We start from the raw sequence: 22,607 nt of genomic DNA on the forward strand, positions 1-22,607 counted from the left end.
CTACTCCACCCTTCATATTTAGTACAAATTCTTTTTTTTTTTATAAGTTCATTTTTTTTACTAATGTGTCGTTTGGTTCATGGATTAGAATTATTTTTGATTTACGTGTGTTTTTTTGAGAAAAAATACTGTAGCGAACTATGAATCATGATTTGAATCAGATAACAAATCCTCCAACCAAACGGGCTCTTTATCTTTTATATGAAGTTTGAACTTTGAAGTTTTTGTCTCGTTCATTTCACCGATTCGAATTTTTAATTTTAATTTTATATTTTTATAATAAAAATTTTTTAAAAAATATCACGTTTAACTTTTTTTATTGTAGTAAAAAATTTTTAAAAAATATCATGTCTTAATTTAAATTAAAAACTCGAAACTAAAGCCCCGTTCACTTCACTGATTCGAGTTTAGAATTTGAGTTTTTCTACAGTAAAAAGTTCTCATAAATAATCACATTTAACTTTTTTATTACAGTAAAAAACTCTTACATAAAACACATCTTAACTCAAATTCTAAACTCAAATAAGCGAAGTGAACGGCCAAGTCTTTTCGCTCCTCGGTTAAGAATTAAGCCCCTCCAACGCCTCGATTCTCGCCAAATTTCGAACACAGTTTTGGCATCAATCTTCCTCAGCAATGGCGGTTCCTATGTTCAATCTCGCCCCTCAACTCTCCGTCTCAAGGCTCTGCTTCGGTTCCTCCTCTTTCCCTCATTCCTCTTCTTTTTATTTTCTGTTCTTCCCGCCCGAAACCCGTTCTCGAACTGTGTCGAAAACTCCTTTTCAGGAACCATGACTTTCGGCGAGCAGAACTCGATTTCTCAGTCGTTTCGCCTCCTGGACCAAGCTTCCAACGCCGGAATCAACTTTTTCGACTCCGCAGAAATGTATCCAATTCCTCTCCATACGATAATGATTCCTTCCAAAATCAGCCTTTCTAGGGTTTCAGTAATTGCATTTTCGCAGGTATCCAGTTCCTCAGCGTTCCCAAACTCAGGGACGGAGCGAAGACTACCTTGGCCGTTGGATTCGTGACCGCAAGATCTCTCGCGACCGCGTCGTCTTGGCCACCAAGGTTTCTCACTTTGATAATGCCGATTGTTTCGCTTTTGCTTCGAAACAAACGTTTCATTCTTTCGCTTGATGCAGGTCTCAGGACCATCAGGGCAGATGACTTGGATTCGAGGAGGGCCAGAGTGCTTGGATGCCACAAATATCACAGACGCCATTGACAATAGGTTGGATTTCCTTTTTTAAGTTTTTCATATGTGCTATTTTGCACTGTGAAGTTGTCGTTTGAGCTAGAGTGCTGGAATAGATAGGTTTCACATGTTTTCCCAGTATACCGTGTTCCAATTTTTCTGTGCACTTTGTTCTTGTTAGCTTGAATTGAGATGAACATGCTTTTTTTTTTTTTTTCCCTGTAGTTCATGCTTGAAGATTTTGTGTTGTCTGATGGCTATTTTGATTTGATGCAGTTTGCTGCGACTGCAGACAGACTACATTGATCTTTATCAGATTCATTGGCCTGATCGGTTTGTATGTGGATCCGTCCTTGATTTGGATCTAGGCAGACAGTTGATTTACTTTGTGCCTAGTTTAATAAACCTGTTGTTTCGATGCTTCTTGGGGTGTTGATGACGCTTCAATTGATTCAGTTTCATTATTTCTTTTGTAGCCATGTCCCCATGTTTGGAGAAACGGATTATGATCCAACCCGGCAATTTTGTTCAATTAGTATAGAGGAACAACTCGATGCTCTTGGTAGTGCTGTTAGTGCTGGAAAGGTAAGTCTGACACTATGGCTTGTGCCTTTACGGTTACATTTCAAGTACATGGAATTTCCAAGTAAGAAGGAAAGTTATGTTTGCAGATCAGATATGCTGGTCTCAGCAATGAAACACCATATGGTGTTATGAAGTTTGTTCAGGCAGCTGAACGAGACCCTTGCCATCCAAAAATAATATCTGTGCAGGTTCTATAAATCATTTCAGTTCAAATCTTTGAGGCCTTTATTTATTTATTTATTTTTGGTGATCTTGTTCCTCTGTCTTTCTCTAGATTTAGCTGAAGAAAGTTGTTTATGTGACAGAACTCATACAACTTGCTCTGCCGAACTTTTGATTCTGGAATGGCCGAATGTTGTCATCACGAGAGGTATTTGATAACCAGATTGTAATAGTTGGCCTTAACTTTGATATATTGTTATTTCATTTTCCATGATTCAGAGGCACCGTATGAAACAACTAGCAAAGAAGATTTAGATTCTGGAAATGGATATTTTCACATTTTTTGATAAGTTCTGATATTTCACCCTTAAACTCTAACTGGCAGTGCGAGCAAGATAACAAAGTTGGTATTCTTATTTCAATTTTCAACTTAGAACATAATTAAGGCAATTGGTGATATGTTTTCGTTATAACCTTTGGGTAGAACTCATCTCTAAAAGCTAATTTGTAGGGAGAGGGTGCCCAAGTGGTTATAAACCCACATGCTAAGCCTATACTTTTAGCAATGTGGGACTCAACTAGGATCCTAACAGTTTCTTCTCATTTCAAAATTTTGTTTATTGTGACTTCCAATTTTGAGGCTCATCTCTTATCTATAAAGTGTCTTGTACCTGCTTCTTGGCTATTCTATATTGAGTTCTAATCTGATCAGATCACTTTCTTGTAGAAGTGAAAGTAGATTTGAAAGCAAATATTCTGCTATATTATTGAATGTTGTGAAAATACAAATAAATAGACAGCCAAGGTTAGTTGGGCTTATCCGAATAAAAAGGAAGAAAATCTCCTAATAAAGTGACTGATTCGAATTTAATATTCAAGTCAGATTTTATTGACTAATTGCTAATCCTAACCAACCGGGATTATCACTAGGAGAAGATAAGGGAAGATTTGAATATCCAAAATCTTCCAAACTGATTTATCCTAATAAAATATGATTAGACCATTCTACCTTAATATGTCGACACTCCCCCTCAAGCTTGGACGTAAATGTCTATGAGTCCGAGTTTGCTTGCTAATTCTTCAAACGTTGGTCCGTGCAGTCCTTTAGTTAGAATATCAGCCACTTGTTGCTTCGTAAGAACGTATCCAACACTGATTATCCCACTCAATTTTTTTTATGATAAAATGCATGTCCACCTCCACATGTTTAGTTCTGTCGTGATGGATTGGATTGTGTGCTATGCTAATCGTAGCCTTGTTGTCGCAATAGAGCTGCATAGGAAACTCACACTTAATTCTTAATTCTTCCAGTAGTCGTTTTATCTAAATTGCCTCACAAATTCCATGAGCCATAGCCCTACATTCAGCTTCAGCACTACTTCTTGCAACTACAACCTATTTTTTGCTACGCCAAGTCACTAGGTTTCCCCAAACCTGAGTACAATACCCGGATGTCGACCTCCTATCTTCTTCAGAACCTGCCAAATCTGCATCCGTGTAGATTTTCACCTTCCTATCCTCGTTCTTCCGGAAGAATAGTCCTCTCCCTAGATTCTTCTTGAGATATCTTAATATGCGGTAGACTATATCAAGATGTTGTTGGCGTGGTGTATGCATGTATTGGCTAACCACACTGACTGCAAAGGCTATGTCTGGTCTTGTGTGTGAGAGATAGATCAATCTGATAAGTTCAGAGTAACTAGTTCGCGAAATTGAATCAAGAAAACGAAAGAATGAATCTTTATTGAATTATCAATAAGAACTACACAAACGGTTTCTTGGAAACCGAAAGAACTCCTGCTCAGCAAAATGCCAAGACTTCCCGATACAGACTCCAATGGTTGCCTAACTAGCATTCCAGCCTGTCATCCTATTTATTTTTGTTCCCTCACTATATCCTAATCCTCTGTACCTCCTTACATAATAGCCCCGTAAGCCTATACACACACAACACTATACACTCTCAGTCCCCTTACCAATACCCCCACCCTTCCTTACGTAAATCTGCCTAAGCTAAGGCTTATCAACTACTCCTCCCCCCAAAAGAGTCACCTTGTCTTCAAGGTGAAATTCAGGAAACTGCTGTTGAATGACATCAAAAAGTTCCCAAGACAACTCAAAATCCGGTAAGTGACGCCACTGAAGCAAAACTTCCAGCTGCCCAGTAACCTTAGAAAAACGAGTGGCCAGTAACCTCTCGGATTCCACCCATAACTCCAAGTCTGGCGCTAAAACTGGCGGAACCTCTTAAGCCGGAATAGGCACGCCAATAGCTTTCTTAAGCTGCGATACATGGAAGACCGGATGAATTTTGGCGGCCGTAGGCAATTGCAACTGGTACGCCACAGCCCCCACGCGTGCCATGACCCTATAGGGACCATAAAACTGCGGAGAAAGCTTTTCATTGGAAAACTTGGCCAACGAACGATGGCGAATCGGCGATAGGGCCTGATTTTCAGGAACACCAAATCCCCCACGTCAAACGAAACATCCCGACGCTTGAGATCTGCGTTCCTCTTCATTGAATGCTGCGCCTGAAGTAAATGGCCCTGTAGCTCCTCTAAAATAGCATCCCTCACCTGCAATTGCTCCTCCAACAAGGAGTTAGCCGTGGAGCCCAACTCAAAACGCAGCAACTTAGGAGGGTCGTAACCATATAATGCCCTGAAAGGAGTCATTCCCGCGGACACATGGAAGCTTGTGTTATACCAGTATTCGGCCCAAGCTAAATCAGAAAACCATTGAGTAGGCTTCCCGGAAACAAAACAGCGTAAATAAGCCTCCAAACACCGATTCACCACCTCCGTTTGGCCATCCGATTGAGGGTGGTAAGCTGTACTATGATGTAGGGAAGTGCCCTGCAACTTAAAAAGCTCCTTCCAAAAGTGGCTGAGGAAAACTTTGTCGCGGTCGGACACAATAGTCCCTGGAAACCCGTGGAGCCGAACTACCTCTTTAATAAACAGGGCAGCCACCAACTTTGCAGAAAAAGGATGGCGAAGACCCAAAAAGTGAGCATACTTACTCAACCGATCAACCACCACGAGGATCGAGTCATTTCCCACTGACTTTGACAGGCATTCCACAAAATCCATCGAAATCTCATCCCATACCAGGTTCGGTAGTGGCAATGGCTGCAATAACCCCCCAGGAGACAAAGTAGACGCCTTGTGTTGTTGACACACTTGACAGGCGGCCACAAAAGAAATCACATCCTGTTTCATGCCATACCAAAAGAACTCAGAAGACAATCGTTCAAACGTTTTCAGGACTCCAGAATGTCCCCCAACCTTACTGCCATGGAACTCATTCAAAAGGACAGGTATGAGAGGAGATAGCCGGGATAGGACCACCCGCCCTTTGCAAAGCAACATGTCGTTGCATAAAGAGAACCCCTTCACCCCCTTCGGATTGCCCAGCAACTCCTTCCTGATTCCTGCCAATTTCGGATCACCCAACAGTTGCTGCCGAATTTCAGCTCCATCGTACAGCGCGGAAGTGGTAAGGTGCATCAACTCCAACCTAGAAGTCCACCTAGACAATGCATCAGCCACGCTGTTCTCGGACCCCGGCTTGTATTGGATCTCAAAATCGTAACCCAACAGTTTGCACAACCACTTTTGGTGCTCTTCCCCAACTAACCTTTGCTCCAACAAAAATTTTAAACTTTTCTGATCAGTGCGAACAATGAAATGCCGCCCAAGGAGGTAATGACGCCATTTCTGGATGGCCAACACCACAGCCATCAATTCGTGCTCATAAATGGACTTAGCCCTAGCCCGAGGAGACAACACCTGACTAAAGTAAGCTATAGACCGCTGTTGTTGCATTAAAACCGCGCCAATCCCAAAGCCAGAAGCATTGGATTCTACCACAAATGGTTGTGAGAAATCCGGCAACGCTAGAACCGGGACTGTAGTCATGGCCTGTTTCAATCTTTGGAAGGCAACCTCAGCCTCTTCAGTCCAATTGAAACTGTCCTTCAATTGTTGTGTCAACGGCCATGAAAGACGGTCAAGCCCAAAAATCTCCGCAACTCCTTGATAGAGCGAGGAGTAAGCCAATCCAACATAGCTTGAATCTTATTGGAATCGGCCGAAACCCCGTCGCCAGAAACGATGTGACCCAAATACTCTAATTGACTTTGGGCAAAAGTACATTTTTTTTTATTGACATATAATTGGTTATCTTCCAAGGCAGTCATAACCACTTCCAAATGACCCACATGTTCCTCCAAAGATTTACTGTATATCAAGATATCATAAAAAAAAACTAAAACAAACTTCCGCAAAAAAGGTTTAAGTACCTCATTCATCAAAGATTGGAAAGTGGCCGGAGCATTGGTTAGCCCAAAAGGCATAACCAAAAATTCGTAGTGGCCCTCATGAGTGTGAAAAGCTGTCTTAGGAATATCCTCCACGGACATCCGAATTTGGTGATATCCCGATTTCAAATCCAATTTGGTAAAGATCGTAGCCCCAAACAATTCATCCAACAACTTCTCAATCACCGGTATAGGAAACTTATCCGGAACTGTAGCTTTGTTGAGAGCTCGGTAATCAACGCAAAAATGCCAACTACCATCTTTTTTCTTTACTAGAAGCACCGGGTTAGAAAATGGGCTGTTGCTTGGTTGTATGATTCCCGCCGCAAGCATCTCCTGTACCAACTTCTCAATCTCGTTTTTCTGAAAATGAGGATACTTGTAGGGTCTAACACTAATGGGGGTGGTGCCCGGTTGTAGAATAACACGGTGATCACGCAATCGGTGAGGAGGGAGTCCATCCGGCATGTTCAAAACTCGTGGATGAAGCTGCAATAGGGCACTGATCTGGGCAGGAAGTGGCTGGTCCTGTTTCTTTTCCACGTCCAGCGCTTGTAACTCCAAATAGATGCCTTGTCCCTCATGTTTAATGGTCCGAAACATCGCTTTGAGGGAAACCATAGTAGTGGAGAGACTCATGTCACCCCGCAATGTAACCACCTCCCCCCTAATTCGAAACTTTATCAATTGGGACTTCCAATTCACGTGCATACCCCCCAACGTTTCTAACCACTGCATGCCTAGGATAACATCCACCCCCCCAACTCCAATGGCAAAAAGTTTTCTATAATGGTTAGTTGCGGTAAACTCAATGTCACTTCTCGACATAGACCCTGCCTTTTAACCGACTCCCCCGTGCCCACTTGCACTCTAAATCCGACAGTAGGAAAAATTGGAATAGATAACTTCTCAACTAAACTTAAGGAAATGAAATTGTGTGTTGCTCCAGACTCGATTAGTACAATTACTTCTTGTCGAGCAATCAATCCGCGAATCTTCATAGTTTTTGGTGTTGACAGCCCAACCACGGAATTTAATGATCAATAAGCTCGGGCTGTCCCTCCTCCCAAATAGTCTTAGCCACGTCGTCGTCTTCCTCCAAACATTCCGTGGTTTCATCATCACTAACCAACATAATTCGAAGCTCCTTCCTCTTATAACGGTGACCAAAAGTGAATTTCTCGTCACACCTAAAGCACAATCCCTTGTCTTTCTTTTCCTGCAACTCGGAGTCCGACAACTTACGAAAAGGAAGATCTCGCTTTTGAGTCGCTGTTCTATCCGAATTGGCTGGAGCTCGCTGGAATCGTTCCATTCCAGAACTTGGTCTAGTAGTAAATGTTGGTAACTCCGCTCGTGGACTTCCAACGAATTGTGGCCTCGTCACCCTTGATCCCGCCACCTCTCGACGAAGCAACTCATTTTTCTCTTCAATTCTCTAGGCGATCTCCATAATTTCGCTTAATCCCTCTGGTTTCAAGAGTCGCAACTCTGCCCGAACTTCCGCCTTTAATCCGTTAACAAAAATGCCCTCCAAAATTTCCTCAGGGAACATCTAAGAGTGGGGCTGTAGAAACTTCGAATTGTCTGCGGTATTCCGCCACAGTCCCCTCCTGTCGGATCGCCAAGAACTTCTCACAGAGGTTTCCAGCCTGCAATGAACAGAAACGCTGCAAAAGAGACAGCTTGAACTCCGTCCACTCGTAAAACGAACGGCGACCATTCTGCCATTGGAACCAAGACAGGGCGTCTCCTTCCAGAGCAATTCCAGTGGTAATCAGCTTCCCCCTTTCTGAGCAGCGATTGATGGAAAAAAATTATTCCATTCGGAACACCCATCCGTCGGGATCGTCGCCACTGAATAAAGGACACTCCACCTGCCGCCGGCGGTATGAAGTCCAATCCTCATTCTCCGGCAACTCGCCCAAAACCCCCATGTTATCCCCATTCTCCCTGTGTCGCCCTCCTCTGTAACCATCCCCCTGTTATCTGCACTCTGGCTCCGCCATGGTCGTTGAAGTTCCTACCTTCTCGAACGTTTTCGTCGGCGCTGCCAACAATTTCATCTACTCCTCCATAAACCGACGCAATTCTGTGAGATTCTGAGTCATCTCAGTCCTAACCATTCCGATGCCCTTCTCCATCTCCCCAATCCCCTTCTCCATCAAAACCCTAACCTCCTTTATCTCTTTCTCTACCGTTTCGAACCTCTCCTCTGCTTTTCTTGCTGCCATAATTCTCCCAGGACGTTGCTCTGATACCAAATTGATAAGTTCAGAGTAACTAGTTCGCGAAATTGAATCAAGAAAACGAAAGAATGAATCTTTATTGAATTATCAACAAGAACTACACAAACAGTTTCTTGGAAACCGAAAGAACTCCTCTTGCTCAGCAAAATGCCAAGACTTCCCGATACAGACTCCAATGGTTGCCTTACTGGCATTCCAGCCTGTCATCCTATTTATTTCTGTTCTCTCACTATATCCATAATCCTCTATACCTCCCCACATAATAGCCCCGTAAGCCTATACACACACAACACTATACACTCTCAGTCCCCTTACCAATACCCCCACCCTTCCTTACGTAAACCTGCCTAAGCAAAGGCTTATCACAATCTTCCCACAAGTCTTTGATATTTACCTGTGTCTACCAGATCTCCATCACCTGAATTCTTCCTTCCTCTTGGTTCAATAGGAGAGTCTATGGGCTTGCAACTGAGCATTCTTGTCTCTTTTAATAAATCCATCGTATACTTCGTTTGTGATATGGAGATCCCCTTCTTACTCCTTGCAACCTCCATCCCTAGGAAATATTTCATGAATCCTAGGTCCTTGATCTCGAATTCCCTAGCCATAATTTTCTTAATTTCCTCCATCTCTTGGAAGTCATCTCCAGTCAATATTATGTCGTCCACATACACGATCAAAACTGTAACCTTGTTGTTTGTGGAGTGCTTGACGAATAGAGTATGAGCTGATTGCCCTTGTGAGTATCCATGACCTTTGATTACTTTGGAGAATCTTTCAAACCAAGCCCTAGGTGATTGCTTCAAACCGTATAAAGACTTCTTCAACTTACACACTATATTGTCCCGTTTGCCCTCATAGAAACCAGGTGGGAGACTCATATATACTTCTTCTAGCTCTCCATTCAGAAAAGCATTCTTCACATCGAGTTGATAAAGAGGTTGTTACGTTCTTGCACAATTCAATGAATAACAGATAATAACAAGCGGATTCTCTAGAGAAATTGGACGGTTTCCTTTTATTGATTCAACAAACAGAATCTCCAGTGGAGGTGAATTCCTCCTCAGAGAATTACAAGAACAATGAAAAATAGAAAGTATCCGAGAGACGATAGAAATGGGAGAATTCGAGGTTCCCAGCCTTAAGGTCTGAAACAGAAAATACTCAAAATCCAGACAGCCCACTCATCCCCCTACCCTACTGCCTAAATACCCTTTAGCTCACACTCGTAACTAACTCTGCCAACTCAGTAACTTATTCCCGAATCCCACTCTTTTCCCCTGCTTCCTGCCAATTACCCTTCTTGCCCTTACCCTTCTTGCCCTTCCTCTAACTTCTCTCTCTCGAGAACCACCTTGTCCTCAAGGTGGAAAGTAGGGAACTGTGTCTGGATGGCCGTGACGGGCTCCCAGGTGGATTCCCAATCCGGCAGGCCCTGCCATTTAATCAGCACCTCTGTTTCTTCCCTTCCACATATCATCACCACACGCCAGTGCCTCCACTGGCTGGACACAGAGCTCCAGTTCTTTCGACAATTGAAAGGGCAGAGGATGGACCTTAGCCTCAGCACCCCGGAATGGCTTCAGCTGGGAGACGTGGAAGACGGGGTTTATGCAAGCTTCGTCCGGCAACCTCACCGGATATGCCACTAGGCCGATGCGCTCCGTCACCTCGAAGGGCCCATAGTAACGCGAGCTGAGCTTTTCATTGACGCGGCGGGCCAAGGATTTCAGCCGATAGGGTCGCAGCTTGAGCAGCACCTTATCACCTACCCCGAAACTTAAATCCCTCTGATGTCGGTCCGCGAATTTCTTCATGCGGTGCTGAGCCAAGCGCAAATGGGATTTTAGTAAATCAAGCATTGCATTGCGAAGGGTGAGCTGCTCCTCCACCGCTGCAACCGTGCCAGGCGAGTCGTGGAAACGATAGAGGGCTGGGGGATCACGTCCATACACAACTCGGAAGGGTGTGAATTTGGTGGAAGCATTAAAGGTTATGTTGAACCAATATTCTGCCCATGGAAGGAAGGCTGCCCACTGCCGGGGCTTGTCACCTGTGAAACAGCGTAAATAAGTTTCTAGACAGCGATTAACTACCTTCGTTTGCCCATCGAATTCCGGGTGGTAGGTAGAGCTCGTGTGCAGCTTGGTTCCTTGGAGTTTGAACAACTCTCGCCAGAAACTGCTCATGAACACCGCATCGCGATCACTGACAATGGACCGCGGGAAGCCGTGGAGCTTAACAACGTTTGAAACGTATAAAGCTGCCACCTGCTTCGCAGAGAACGGATGGGCCAAGGGGCAGAAATTGGCGTACTTTGACAGACGATCCACCACGACTAAGATTGTGTCAAACCCCCCGGACTTGGGAAGCCCCCCCCACGAAGTCCATGGACACGTCGTCCCACACTTAGGTCGGAATAGGGAGAGGCTGCAGGAGACCCGCTGGAGACGGGGCCTCCGTCTTGTTTTTCTGGCAGACCTCGCAGTGGGCTACGAAATCCCAAATATAGCGCTTCATACCTGGCCAAAAGACCACTGCCGCCAGCCGTTTGTAGGTGCGGACAAACCCCGAATGTCCACCAATCACCAAGTCATGGAGCTCATGGACTAACCGAGCTATCCAAGGAGAACCCTCAACCAAAACCAGTCTATCCTTATAAAACAACAGTCCGTTCCTTAGTGAATAACTTTCCACTTCCTCTCCTCATTCCAGTTTGGAGATAAGGGCACCCCACTCAGGCTGGTTGCGCTGCTCCTTTTGAATAGTTGCAAAATTCCATGTTTGTTGTACAGTGAATGCCGCTAGGGAAATTTCAGGCCAGTCCCCGCGACGAGACAGTGCATCAGCCACCCGGTTACAAGCCCCAACCTTGTACTGCACTTCAAAGTCGTACCCCAGCAATTTGTAGACCCAACGCAGTTGCTCCGGAGGGAGTTGGCGTTGACTCATTAGAAACCTCAAGCTTTGCTGGTCGGTACGGACCACAAAGTGTCGTCCCAAGAGGTAATGGCGCCATTTCTGGACCGCTAGAACAACCCCCATGAGTTCCCGTTCATACACCGATTTCAAACGGGAAGCAGGAGCGAGCGCTTTATTGAAAAAAGCAATTGGACGATCCGCCTGCATCAACACCGCCCCCAATCCACTTCCTGACGCGTCAGTCTCAACCACAAACTGCTTCGCAAAATCAGGCATGGCTAGAACCATGATCTGAGTCATGGCCACCTTGAGCTCGTCGAAAGCGCGGCCTGCTTCTTCCGTCCACTTAAACCCCTTGTTTTTTTGCAACTCCGTTAGTGGCCGTGCCATCATCCCATATCCTTTAACAAACCTCCTATAATACCCGGTAAGCCCCAAAAACCCCCTCACCTCCCGAGCGTTGCTCAAAGGTGGCCATGTCGTCATGGCTCGGATCTTGGAAGGGTCGGCAGCCACTCCCTGGGCAGAGATGATGTGCCCCAAGTATTCCAATTGTGGCTGGCCGAAACAGCATTTTTGTTTATTGGCAAACAATTGTTCCTGCTGCAGCACTTGTAGGACGATGGAAAGGTGGTTGCGATGTTCCTCCCAATTATGGCTGTACACCAATATGTCATCAAAGAATACTAGAACAAACTTCTGGAGATATTGCCGAAAGATGCGGTTAATGAGGGCTTGGAATGTGGCGGGCGCGTTCGGGTTTCTGGAACCCCGTGCATCTATGCTGTCGTGGCTTCGAACTCGTCTTGGTATTCCGCCACTGACGTGCGCTGCCTGAGGGCCATCAGCTGCTCTACCGGGTCAACTTTCCTGGCGCAGCCAAATCTCCTCAGCACTGCCGCGCAGAACTCCTACCAAGATCGGAACGGGTCCTGCGCGTCAGCCCACTGGAACCAACCCAGGGCTCTCCCCTCCAAACAAAACTGAGGCTACCATCACCTTCTCCTCGTCTTCCATGTCATTCACGGCAAAATACCGGTCGGCCCTGAACACCCAACCCTGGGGATCATCTCCTTGGAACAAGGGCATCTCGAGCCGCCTTCTTCGGTGCTCCACTCGACTGCTCGGTATTGGAGGTGTCTCCTGGCGGTACTCACGTTCATAACGCCGAGGCTCCTCATGGTGAGGGGGAGGCGAGACTGGCCTAACGTTCGGCAGTGGTCGGCGAAGGTCAGGGAACCTCTGAGGCCCCACATCAAACCTTGGGGGAGGTTGCTGGTTGCGTTGGAGCAACTCCGCCTGCCAAATAAGCAGGTTCTCCAGCCTCCTCACCGACCCTTGCATTTCCCCCATCTGGGCGCCAATCTCAACCACGTCTTCTTGAAGTTTTGGGAGTGGCTCCGTCATCGCCTCCACGGTCTGCAAGGCTTCGTAAAACGTTCCCATCCTCTGCTCGAGCCGAGCCAGTTCTTCCCCCTGAAACTGCTCTCCGGAAGCATCTGCCATGGATCGACCAGCTCTGATACCAAATTGTTACGTTCCTGCACAATTCAATGAATAACAGACAATAACAAGCAGATTCTCTAGAGAAATTAGACGGTTTCCTTTTATTGATTCAACAAATAGAACCAATGGAGGTGAATTCTTCCTCAAAGAATTACAGGAACAATGAAAAATAGAAAGTATCCGAGAGACGATAGAAATGGGAGAATTCGAGGTTCCCAGCCTCCAAGGTCTGAAACAGAAAATACTCAAAATCCAGACAGCCCACTCATCCCCCTACCCTACTGCCTAAATACCCTTTAGCTCACACTCGTAACTAACTCTGCCAATTCAGCAACTTATTCCTGAATCCCACGCCTTTCCCCTGCTTCCTACCAATTACCCTTCCTGCCCTTCTTCCTAGCATACACTAATGTCATAGGAGGCCTAACAGAGGCCAATCCATATTTGCTGCTAAGGATAAGAGAACCCTAACAGTGTTGAGCTTTGCAACTGGAGGAAACGTTTCTGTGTAGTCTATTCCGTAGGTTTGAGTGAAACCCTTTGCTACGAATTGGGCTTTGTACCGCTCTACTGAACCCTATGGCTTTACTTTAATTGTGAACACCCACTTGCATCCCACCACTTTTTTGTCTTGTGGTAGTTCTACTAGGCTCCAAGTCTCGTTTTTCTCAAGGGCATGCATCTCTTCTAGCACCGCAGTCTTCCATTTTGGAACAGCTAGAGCTTCTTCAATTGTCTTGGGAACATCAAGTTTGGAAAGGTTTGTTGTGAAACCACGAAACAAGGGTGATAGATTATCATATGACACAAATTTGGAAATTGGGTGTTTTGTACATGTCCTAACACCTTTTCTTAGAGCAATGGGATCATCTAGTCTATCATGGAGAGTTTCGGGATTACCTGATGATGACGGATTAGGACCCACCATAGGTTCGGATTCAGGGCAGTCCACAGCGCCTGTGAGTTGTTTATTTCCTTGAAAATTTTTCCTCCGAGAGTAGACTTGCAGTTTTGGAGGTGGTTGTGGATTTGGCAACAAAGGTGGCTGCGGAATTGGCTATGAACAAGGTTGGGACGACTGCTGTGGCTGTGAGGACAACTGTGAAGGGGGTTGTGAATCTTCCAGTTCAGTTTTAGTTTGGACTGGAACTGGAATATTGACAATGGGGGCTGACTGTGGGGTCAAGGCTTCTTCAACTGTGGCTGTGACATCCCATTCCCACACATAAGCTTCTTTATCATTACTCTCCTCCTGAAGTGAAGTGTGGGAATAAAAAGGTATTTCTTCAAAAAAAGTAACATCTCGGGTAACAAGGGTTTTTTTTTGTTTGCGGGCAGAAACAACGATACCCCTTTTTTGTTGGACAATATCCGAGGAAGATGGTTTTTATGGCTCGGGGGTCGAGTTTGGAGCGATGTTGGGAATGGACATGGACAAACGTAGTACAACCAAAGGTTTTAAGGCGAAGGTTGTTTGTGAGGATATTGGAGTGTGGGACTTGAGTTGTAAGGACAAACAATGGGGTTTGAAATTTTAGGGGGCGGCTGGGTAGTCTATTAATGAGAAAGGCTGCAGTTAAAATGGCATTACCCCACAAATATTTGGGTACATTCATAGTGAACATAAGGGCACGGGCCACTTCCAACAGATGTCGATTCTTTCTTTTTGAAGTTCCATTTTGCTGTGGTGTTTCAGTACAAGAACTTTGGTGAATGATTCCATGTTGATCAAGATAATTACCCAAAGTGGACTGGAAGTATTCACTGCCATTATCAGTTCTTAGAATCGAAATCTTTCTCTGAAATTGAGTTTGAACCATATTATGGAAGGTTTGAACGATTTGGCTGGTTTCAGATTTTTCCTTAAGCAAGTAAACCTAAGTCACCCGTGTATGGTCATCAATAAACGTGATAAACCATCGTTTGTCATCTAAGGTTGTTACCTTAGATGGGCCCCATATATCACTGTGAATCAAGGAGAAATGCATAGAGGGTGCATATGGTTTTGGTGAGAAAGGTACACGCGTATGCTTCGCAAATTGACAAATATCACAAGTAAATGAAACAGTATCTTTATTCTTGAATAGGGCTGGTAACAAAAATTTCAAATAGGAAAAATTGGGGTGGCCAAGTCTATGATGCCACAACATTATTTCTTTATTACTAGAAACCAAAATAAAAGACACTCCTGACACATGTTCTTGTTGACTCTCAGATTCTGAATTCTCAAGGAAATAAAGTCCTTCATAGGCTCTAGCACTGCCAATCGTCTTCCCCAATGATGGGTCCTGAAATTGACACATAGAAGGGGAAAAATTAGCTACACAGTTATTGTCACGAGTGAGTTTACTAATGGACAACAAATTACACTTTAAGGCTAGAACATGTAGGACGGAATGAAGAATAACGTTTTTTGAGATTTGGATTGAACCTATTCCAGCAATAGTAGCTAGAGACCCATCGGCAATCTTAATTTTAGCAGTATTAGAATATTGAGTATAGGAAAAAAAGTGTTTGGAACAACCTGTCATGTGGTTAGAGGCACCGGAATCAATGATCCACGGTTTCTGGGCATGAAGTGATGAGATTAAGGTTGAATGGTTACCATTATGTGTCGTGGTGCACAACCCTACATTAGAAATTGGCTTAGATGGTGGTGTGAGAAGACGATAGAGTTGCTCTAACTGCTCCTTGTTCAGTGAAATTGAAGATTTTGCAGGCTGTTGTTGTGTGGGAGCATCCATTCTGTGCTTATCTTGAGAGGCTTGAAAGCCTCTTCCTTCATTCTGCTTCCGAGGGGTCCAGTTTGCTGATTTCCCATGGATTTTTCAGCAAGTGTCTTTGGTGTGTCTAGATCGCTTGCAACACCAAGGCCTGTTTCTTCTTTGTTGGTTTTTGCTATTGAATTGTGGTCCTCGTGCGGCTAAGGCAGAGGCATCCGTGGTTGAGTTTCCAGCATCATTAGAAGTCGAGATCACAGCATCATTGGGGGTTCCTAGCATTAATTTCTTTCGGCTCTCTTCTTGCTTTACTTCTGAAAAAACCACACGAACATCTGGTAGGGGCTTCGTACTTAAGATCCTTCCACGAACATCATCTAAGGTTTTATTGAGACCAAGTAAAAACTTGTAAACTCTATCTCTTTCCAGAATTTCCTTATATCGCTTATGATCCTCGGCACAATGCCAAGCTATTTCGTCAAGGATGTCTAGTTGCTGCCAATGGCGTGATAGAGTATTAAAGTATGCTGTTACGCTTAATTCTCCTTGGCGAAGATCGTTCAGAATTCCCTTGAGCCTGAAATCTCTGAAGTGTTTTCCCTGTTGGAGTAACTCTGTTTCACTGCATCCCACATCTCTCTTGCTGTTTTGTAATACATGAAGTTTTCTCTCATCTCGGTATTCGTGGAGTTGATCAGCCATGACCGAACCATGCTATTTTCTGTTTCCAAGTTTTAAACTTGGGCGCCTTTTCTTCCGGTTGTGTAGCATCGCCGGTGAGGTAGTCTTCTTTTTCCTTTCCTTCGATGAACATCATTACGGAATGTGACCATTGGACGAAATTTTGTCCATTGAATTTGATTTGCTGAAAGGAGGCTTCAAATCCATTGATCTGGATCGGATTGATAGCCTTTGAAGAGGCAGAGGTAACCTCGGATGATGAGGTTTCTTTCCCGCCGGCCATTCCGTATTTTGGCATTCCGGCTGGCAGAAAGAATTAAGGTCCAGAGAGTGGCTCTGATACCATGAAAGCATATTTGAAAGCAAATATTCTGCTATATTATTGAATGTTGCGAAAATACAAATAAATAGACAGCCAAGGTTAGTTGGCTTATCCGAATAAAAAGGAAAGAAAATCTCCTAATAAAGTGACCGATTTGAATTTAATATTCAAATCAGATTTTATTGACTAATCGCTAATCCTAACCAACCGGGATTATCACTAGGAGAAGATAAGAGAAGATTTGAATATCCAAAATCTTCCAAACTGATTTATCCTAATAAAATCCGATTAGACCATTCTTACCCTAATATGCCAACAAGAAGGACCATCAAATATTCCATCCTCTGGTTAATTGATGTTTGTTGGATTGTTTAATCTTTTCAGGATCGCCTTACTGGCCTACAGCCCCCTTGCAATGGGTATACTTTCTGGGAAATATTTTTTGCCTGATGGAGGTCCAGGAGATGCTCGGTTAAATATTTTTAGAGGTGTTTTATGTTCAATTCATCGTTGGATATATGGCAATCTTCTTTAGTCTAGTGGTGATGTCTCATGTAGCGAGTTTTCTTATTTCTTTCCCAGGAAGGTATTCAGAAGGGGAATCCAGATACAATCTATCCAACAAGATCATAAAAGCCGCTACTGTGGTATGCACATTCGTCCAAGTCTTGCTTTTGACCTTCGTTTTTGCAACTATTGTCTGAAGCTCAAAATTGTCTTTCAAGCAATACACTCTCTTTGTGCAATTTAATACGTACGTTTTTTTTTTTTTTAATTACAACGTGACTGTAGTGTATATAAACATATATCTGTGTGTGTGTGTGTGTGTTAATTGCTGTCGTGCTCCTTTTTCGGGATCCTAAGGTGGATGCACTTTTAGTCTTGCTACTCAAAGTTGGCAATTTCACCATTATCTGCAGTTCAAAGCTGTGGGTTGTGAAAGCTGATAATGCAAAAATTAATTTCACTTTGTTTTGCTGAAGAATCTTTCATTCCTGCATTTGCTTTTACTTGACCACATTGATGTTTATCTTCAATTCATCCCACATGCTGTTTTCGCATGCTCATTACTCTGACATAATATTATGCTTGATGTATGTTCCACAGGAATACCTTGATATTGCAAATAAATTTGGTCTTCATCCAGTATCTCTTGCAATTGGTTTGATGTTTCTCCCTCCCTCCTCTCTCTCTCTCTCTCTCTCTCTCTCTCTCTCTCTCTCTCTCATGTGTACATGTCTTTTATTGGAAAATGCTATTAGTTTTCTGTTCCTCCTAATAAATCATTCTGAAATAGAGTCGAGAAAATTTCCATCAATTAATCATTTGCTTTTTATGCTCTCTTTTGTCAATCACTAAACTATATATTTCTGAACTGTGTTTTATTTGGGATGTGGCAGCTTTTGTCTTGAGACATCCTCTTGTCGGGAGTGTTATTTTCGGAGCTACCAAGTCTTGGCAGCTTCAGGAGATTCTAGATGCGTGCAAGGTTAACCTAGCACCCGAATTAATTGAGGAAATTAACAAGGTTCACTCAAAGTATCCTAATCCATGCCCCTAATCAACATTCATCTTACTGATCTGTCCTTGATGTTTTAATGGAAATCAAATCACACATAACAAACTCAGAATTTGGTAGGCTGTGATTGGTGATGCTTTTCCATTTAGTATCTTCATTTGTAGAAAAAAGGGGTAATTAACATGTTGATGAAAGTTAATTTACCAACTAAAAATGCTAGTGGCTTCAAATTTTAATATATATATATTATCATTCTTTGTTGTAAGTGTTAAAAAGTTACCAAGTCAACTAGAAATAAAATCTCGTGTCACTTACAATATAAAGATGACAAATTATATAGCACCGATATTAAAACGTTGATATAATAAGTAGCATTACTTGCATTATTCATTACTATTGAGAATTTATTGAAAAAAATAAACCTTTTTTTTTTCAAGTATTCTTTTGTTCGTGCGCTTTCGTCCTAGTGGATCCACACAAGTGGATCCTCACAATCGGTGTAAAGTAGAACAGATCTGTTATAAAAGAGGCTAAGATTCGGGCTATCCATGCATTATTGTTGTAGATATGGACACGGATTGCGCTTTTAAAGCCTGTAAGTGTGGATGTATAACGCTTTTCACTTTTCAGATTGTTTTTTTTTTTAAAGGTTTGAGTGGAGTATTTAGGTGTCAGTCCTAAATGAAAGAGGCCCCTCGGTTTTATAAATAGCATCAGGGTCGTTGTTTGGGGAGTTTATTTAAGGCAGAATGTTGAACAATGTCCGGACATTATTATATATACTATAAGAAATAAAAGATTCACTATTCACATATTTACAATTCACAATCACTATTCATTCAGTAACATTTATGAAATTTGTTTATGTTCTTTTTTTTTAGTGTATTTTGTTAATTTTACTCTTTTTTTTCTTTTCTTTTCCCTTCCTTGTGCATGAGTTTTTACGTCTTTCGCTCTAGAATTATCACGTGTCGACGTCCTGGCCGAAGAAAAAAGTGGCGGGGCTTACCACTACGAGGCTACCCTCTTATCCTTGTTGAACGTGTTTTTCTTGCGCGTGCTTTTTATGCGCGAATTACAGTCATCGAAATTTTTGATCGGACGATTTCAAATAATTTCTGGTTTATTTTTTAGATTTTTATTCTTTATTATAGTTATTTATTATTTTGAATTGATTTGGAGTTTAATTTTGTCCGTTTTACCATTATTTTGTGTCAAAATTTTTATATTACTTAAATAAAAATATCATAAATAATAAAATAAAATAAAATAAAAATACGCTAAATTAAAAGCAATTAACACCAAATTAAATAAAAAATAAGCAAAATAAAATAGAATTAATTTAAAATGCAATGAAATAAGTTAGATTATTTTCTTTCTCTCTGCTTAAGATTTTCCCCCTTTATTGTTTTCATTTCTTTTATGTTGTCTTTTTTACTTTCTTTTTTTAAACAATTTGTATTAGTCGTTATTTTAAATTAATCATGTATGCGTAGCACGCGTTTGAAGTTAAAACTAAACAAAAAGAAAAACATTGAAAAAGAAAGGTGATGATTTGTAGTCTGATTTTATCCATTTCAATACCATTTTGCGCTAAATTTTCAAAGTCTCAAATGATAATAGTATAAAAAATTTGAATGAAAGTTAAAATTAAATAAAAATACACTAAAATAATATAAAGCCGCACCTTTTTAAATAAATTAAATTAGAAATTACTTCAGTGGTTGGAAGAGCAACACAAACATTAATAAAAAAATCATGCTCTACATTTAACAATTGATGAAGGCTTTACTGATCTATTTGTAATTCTACCAATCATTGTTCAGTTAAAAGGATAAATAAAAATCTTGCAAGTTTATTTTCAACAAAGGGGAGCACAAATAACTACAGTTGTTTTAAAAATACTTGAAGATGTCCATCTTTTAATATCACTATCATAAATATCAGCTGTCACAACAATAGATCTAAAAACACCATATTCTATAAAATTGACCGCAAGCTAAGACATATTTATTAATTTATATCAATTATCAATAAAAATCAACATTTACTATTTTGAATACATATATTAACAATTTTTAATCAATTCAGTTCTGAATTAAAGATAATAGACCCACCCATAAATGTCTAAGGACTATGTAATATAACTACATCTAAATCTTCTGATCTACACTATATATAATTAAAAATTTTAAACTTTCTTAATTTTTTTACTATAAAAATTTCGTACAACGCATGAACTTTTAACTAGTATAATCTTGAGAGGATGGCCTCTATTTCCACAGCTTGTAAAGATAACCTCAAAGCATGGATCTAATTAGGGACTTGCACCTCTCTCTCTCTAATTCTTTATCTTTATGTATCTGGTCAAGAATTCTATCGTGATGCGGCATTGACGGTGTCTGTTTGTACATCGAAATTTAATATTCTGCCACCTAGGTTTATTGGATACCACAACATATGATTGTACCATTCTACATAATATTACTTTTTGTGTCAATCCGATAATTGTGAATTGGGTTGCTAATCTATTTCATATTCGTTTCAAATTTTGATTACAATTGTCAGACAATGGTGGGAAGTGTTTCCTTAAAAGTCATGCAGTGGTCTTCAATTTCATACTATTTCTTTACCATCGCAGTCAGCTATATTAGCCACATCTCAATGAGACGTTTGGTTCATGGATTAAAACTATGTGATTAGAATCATTTTCGATTTACGTGTATTTTTTGTGAGAGAAAATACTGTAGCGAACCACGAACCATGATTCAAATCAAGAGACGAATCCCCCAACCAAACAACCTCAGTCTTCTTGCTCTGTCAAGAAATCTCATAGTTAGGCTCTGTTTATTTCACCGATTTAAATTTAGAATTTAAATTTTACTATAATAAAAAGTTCTAAAAAACAGTCACATTTAATTTTTTTATTACAATAAAAAGCTCTCACATAAAATCACATATCAACTCGAATCAGCAAACTAAACAGACCTTTAATAATATTTACTTCATTAACTGAGTTCTATTATTGGCGATCCAAATCACTACACGATACTAGCACTGATCATCTAATAAGATGGTAAGATTATTCGTTCTTCTTGATAAAATTTTAAGTTTGAGTTAGTGAATTGATATCTTTGCAATCAAATTCGTAAATAATTCATATGTTATGAAGGGATGTTTTTTCTCTTAAACTGATCAAAGTGCATCAACCTCTATTTATAACTCTTCATGTTGAATAGAAAAGGTCAAAACAAGTTAGGAATTCATAAACAATGTCAATGTTTGAAAAAATTAGAGGAATATGTGGCTTGACAAAAATAAAATAAAATAAATCGAGGAAAATGTTGATAAGCAAAAGATGTTTCAGGAATTCATAAACAATGTCAATGTTTGAAAAAATTAGAGGAATATGTGGCTTGACAAAAATAAAATAAAATAAATCGAGGAAAATGTTGATAAGCAAAAGATGTTTCAGGAAAATTTAAAAAAAAAAGTCAAGGGGGATAAGTAGTTTGAAATTTGAGTACTTTCACAACTGGACATGAATTCGGCAGGACCGACTAGGCCGTAGGCCGTATGTTAGCCTTTCTAGAAGGAGACGGCTTGCTCTTTCCTTATTGGACAACGCCATATAAGTCATCTTCCTTTTGTCAGGAATGAGTAAAAGTACACCTGCAACTATTCTCATAAAGATTCATTCACAAGGGAAAAAAGAAAAACACAATTCTCATAAAGAGATGAGAAAATTTAGGCCCCATTCACTTCGTTGATTCGAGTTTAGAATTTGAGTTTTTTTACAATAAAAAATTCTTATAAACAATCACATCTAACTTTTTTGCTACAATAAAAAGTTCTCACATAAAATCACATTTCAACTCAAATTCTAAACTCGAATCAGCGAAGTAAACGGGACTTTAGGAAAATCAGATTTGATATTTTCATCCACATAAAGCTTCTTTTTTAGAGACTCTACTGGTAGGTAAAAAATATATATAAAAAGACAATTTATCATATAGATTTAACAGTTAAAAATAAAAAATTATTGATAATTTGTTCTAATCTTACTAAAAACTCTCTTTTTAAAGTCTAAAATTTAAGAAAAAGCAGTTTTGATATTTTTCATGTTCATATAAATGAACTCCCATCGTTGCTTGAAAAAAAAAATCCTAGATTTTTTCCCAAAATACTCTAAACTGATTACCCCACGCTAATTTCTTGTTGTTGGATTTCTTTTTTCTTTTTTCTTTTTTCTTGTTGTTGAATATTTATCTGGGGGCGGGTGCACACTTGGCTAATTGGGTTTGACATTTGCAGTCTCTTTTACAGTTTACTGTCCCAAAAGGTGTAAAACAGTTGACTCTAACTTTAGGTGATAGTGGGCCCATTGTATAATCATTTTCTCCCTCTCTTTTTCTT

At 41.2% G+C, this 22,607-nt stretch overlaps 1 protein-coding gene across 1 annotated transcript; it reads left to right on the forward strand.

Annotated features, from left to right (window-relative positions):
• The first annotated feature begins 587 nt into the window (after positions 1–587).
• Positions 588–18,409, forward strand: LOC21403328 (protein tas). Its single transcript, XM_010114401.2, has 12 exons — positions 588–694; positions 787–886; positions 966–1,074; positions 1,149–1,237; positions 1,478–1,534; positions 1,678–1,786; positions 1,873–1,974; positions 2,092–2,156; positions 17,057–17,160; positions 17,255–17,319; positions 17,780–17,834; positions 18,073–18,409. The coding sequence occupies exons 1-12, from the start codon at positions 637–639 to the stop codon at positions 18,231–18,233; spliced, it is 1,074 nt and encodes a 357-aa protein (XP_010112703.2). The 5' UTR covers positions 588–636; the 3' UTR covers positions 18,234–18,409.
• Positions 18,410–22,607: the final 4,198 nt, after the last annotated feature.

Source organism: Morus notabilis, unplaced genomic scaffold, assembly GCF_000414095.1.
Source record: "Morus notabilis unplaced genomic scaffold, ASM41409v2 Scaffold264, whole genome shotgun sequence".
NCBI classification, from domain to species: Eukaryota; Viridiplantae; Streptophyta; class Magnoliopsida; order Rosales; family Moraceae; genus Morus; species Morus notabilis.

Bases quoted from the DNA above. Each gene is read 5' to 3' on its own strand.
- LOC21403328 (XM_010114401.2), top strand. From the start codon at position 637: ATGGCGGTTCCTATGTTCAATCTCGCCCCTCAACTCTCCGTCTCAAGG. The intron at 1,535-1,677 runs GTTTGTATGTGG...TTTCTTTTGTAG, and splicing joins CAGATTCATTGGCCTGATCG to CCATGTCCCCATGTTTGGAG. The intron at 17,320-17,779 runs GTATGCACATTC...TATGTTCCACAG, and splicing joins TCATAAAAGCCGCTACTGTG to GAATACCTTGATATTGCAAA.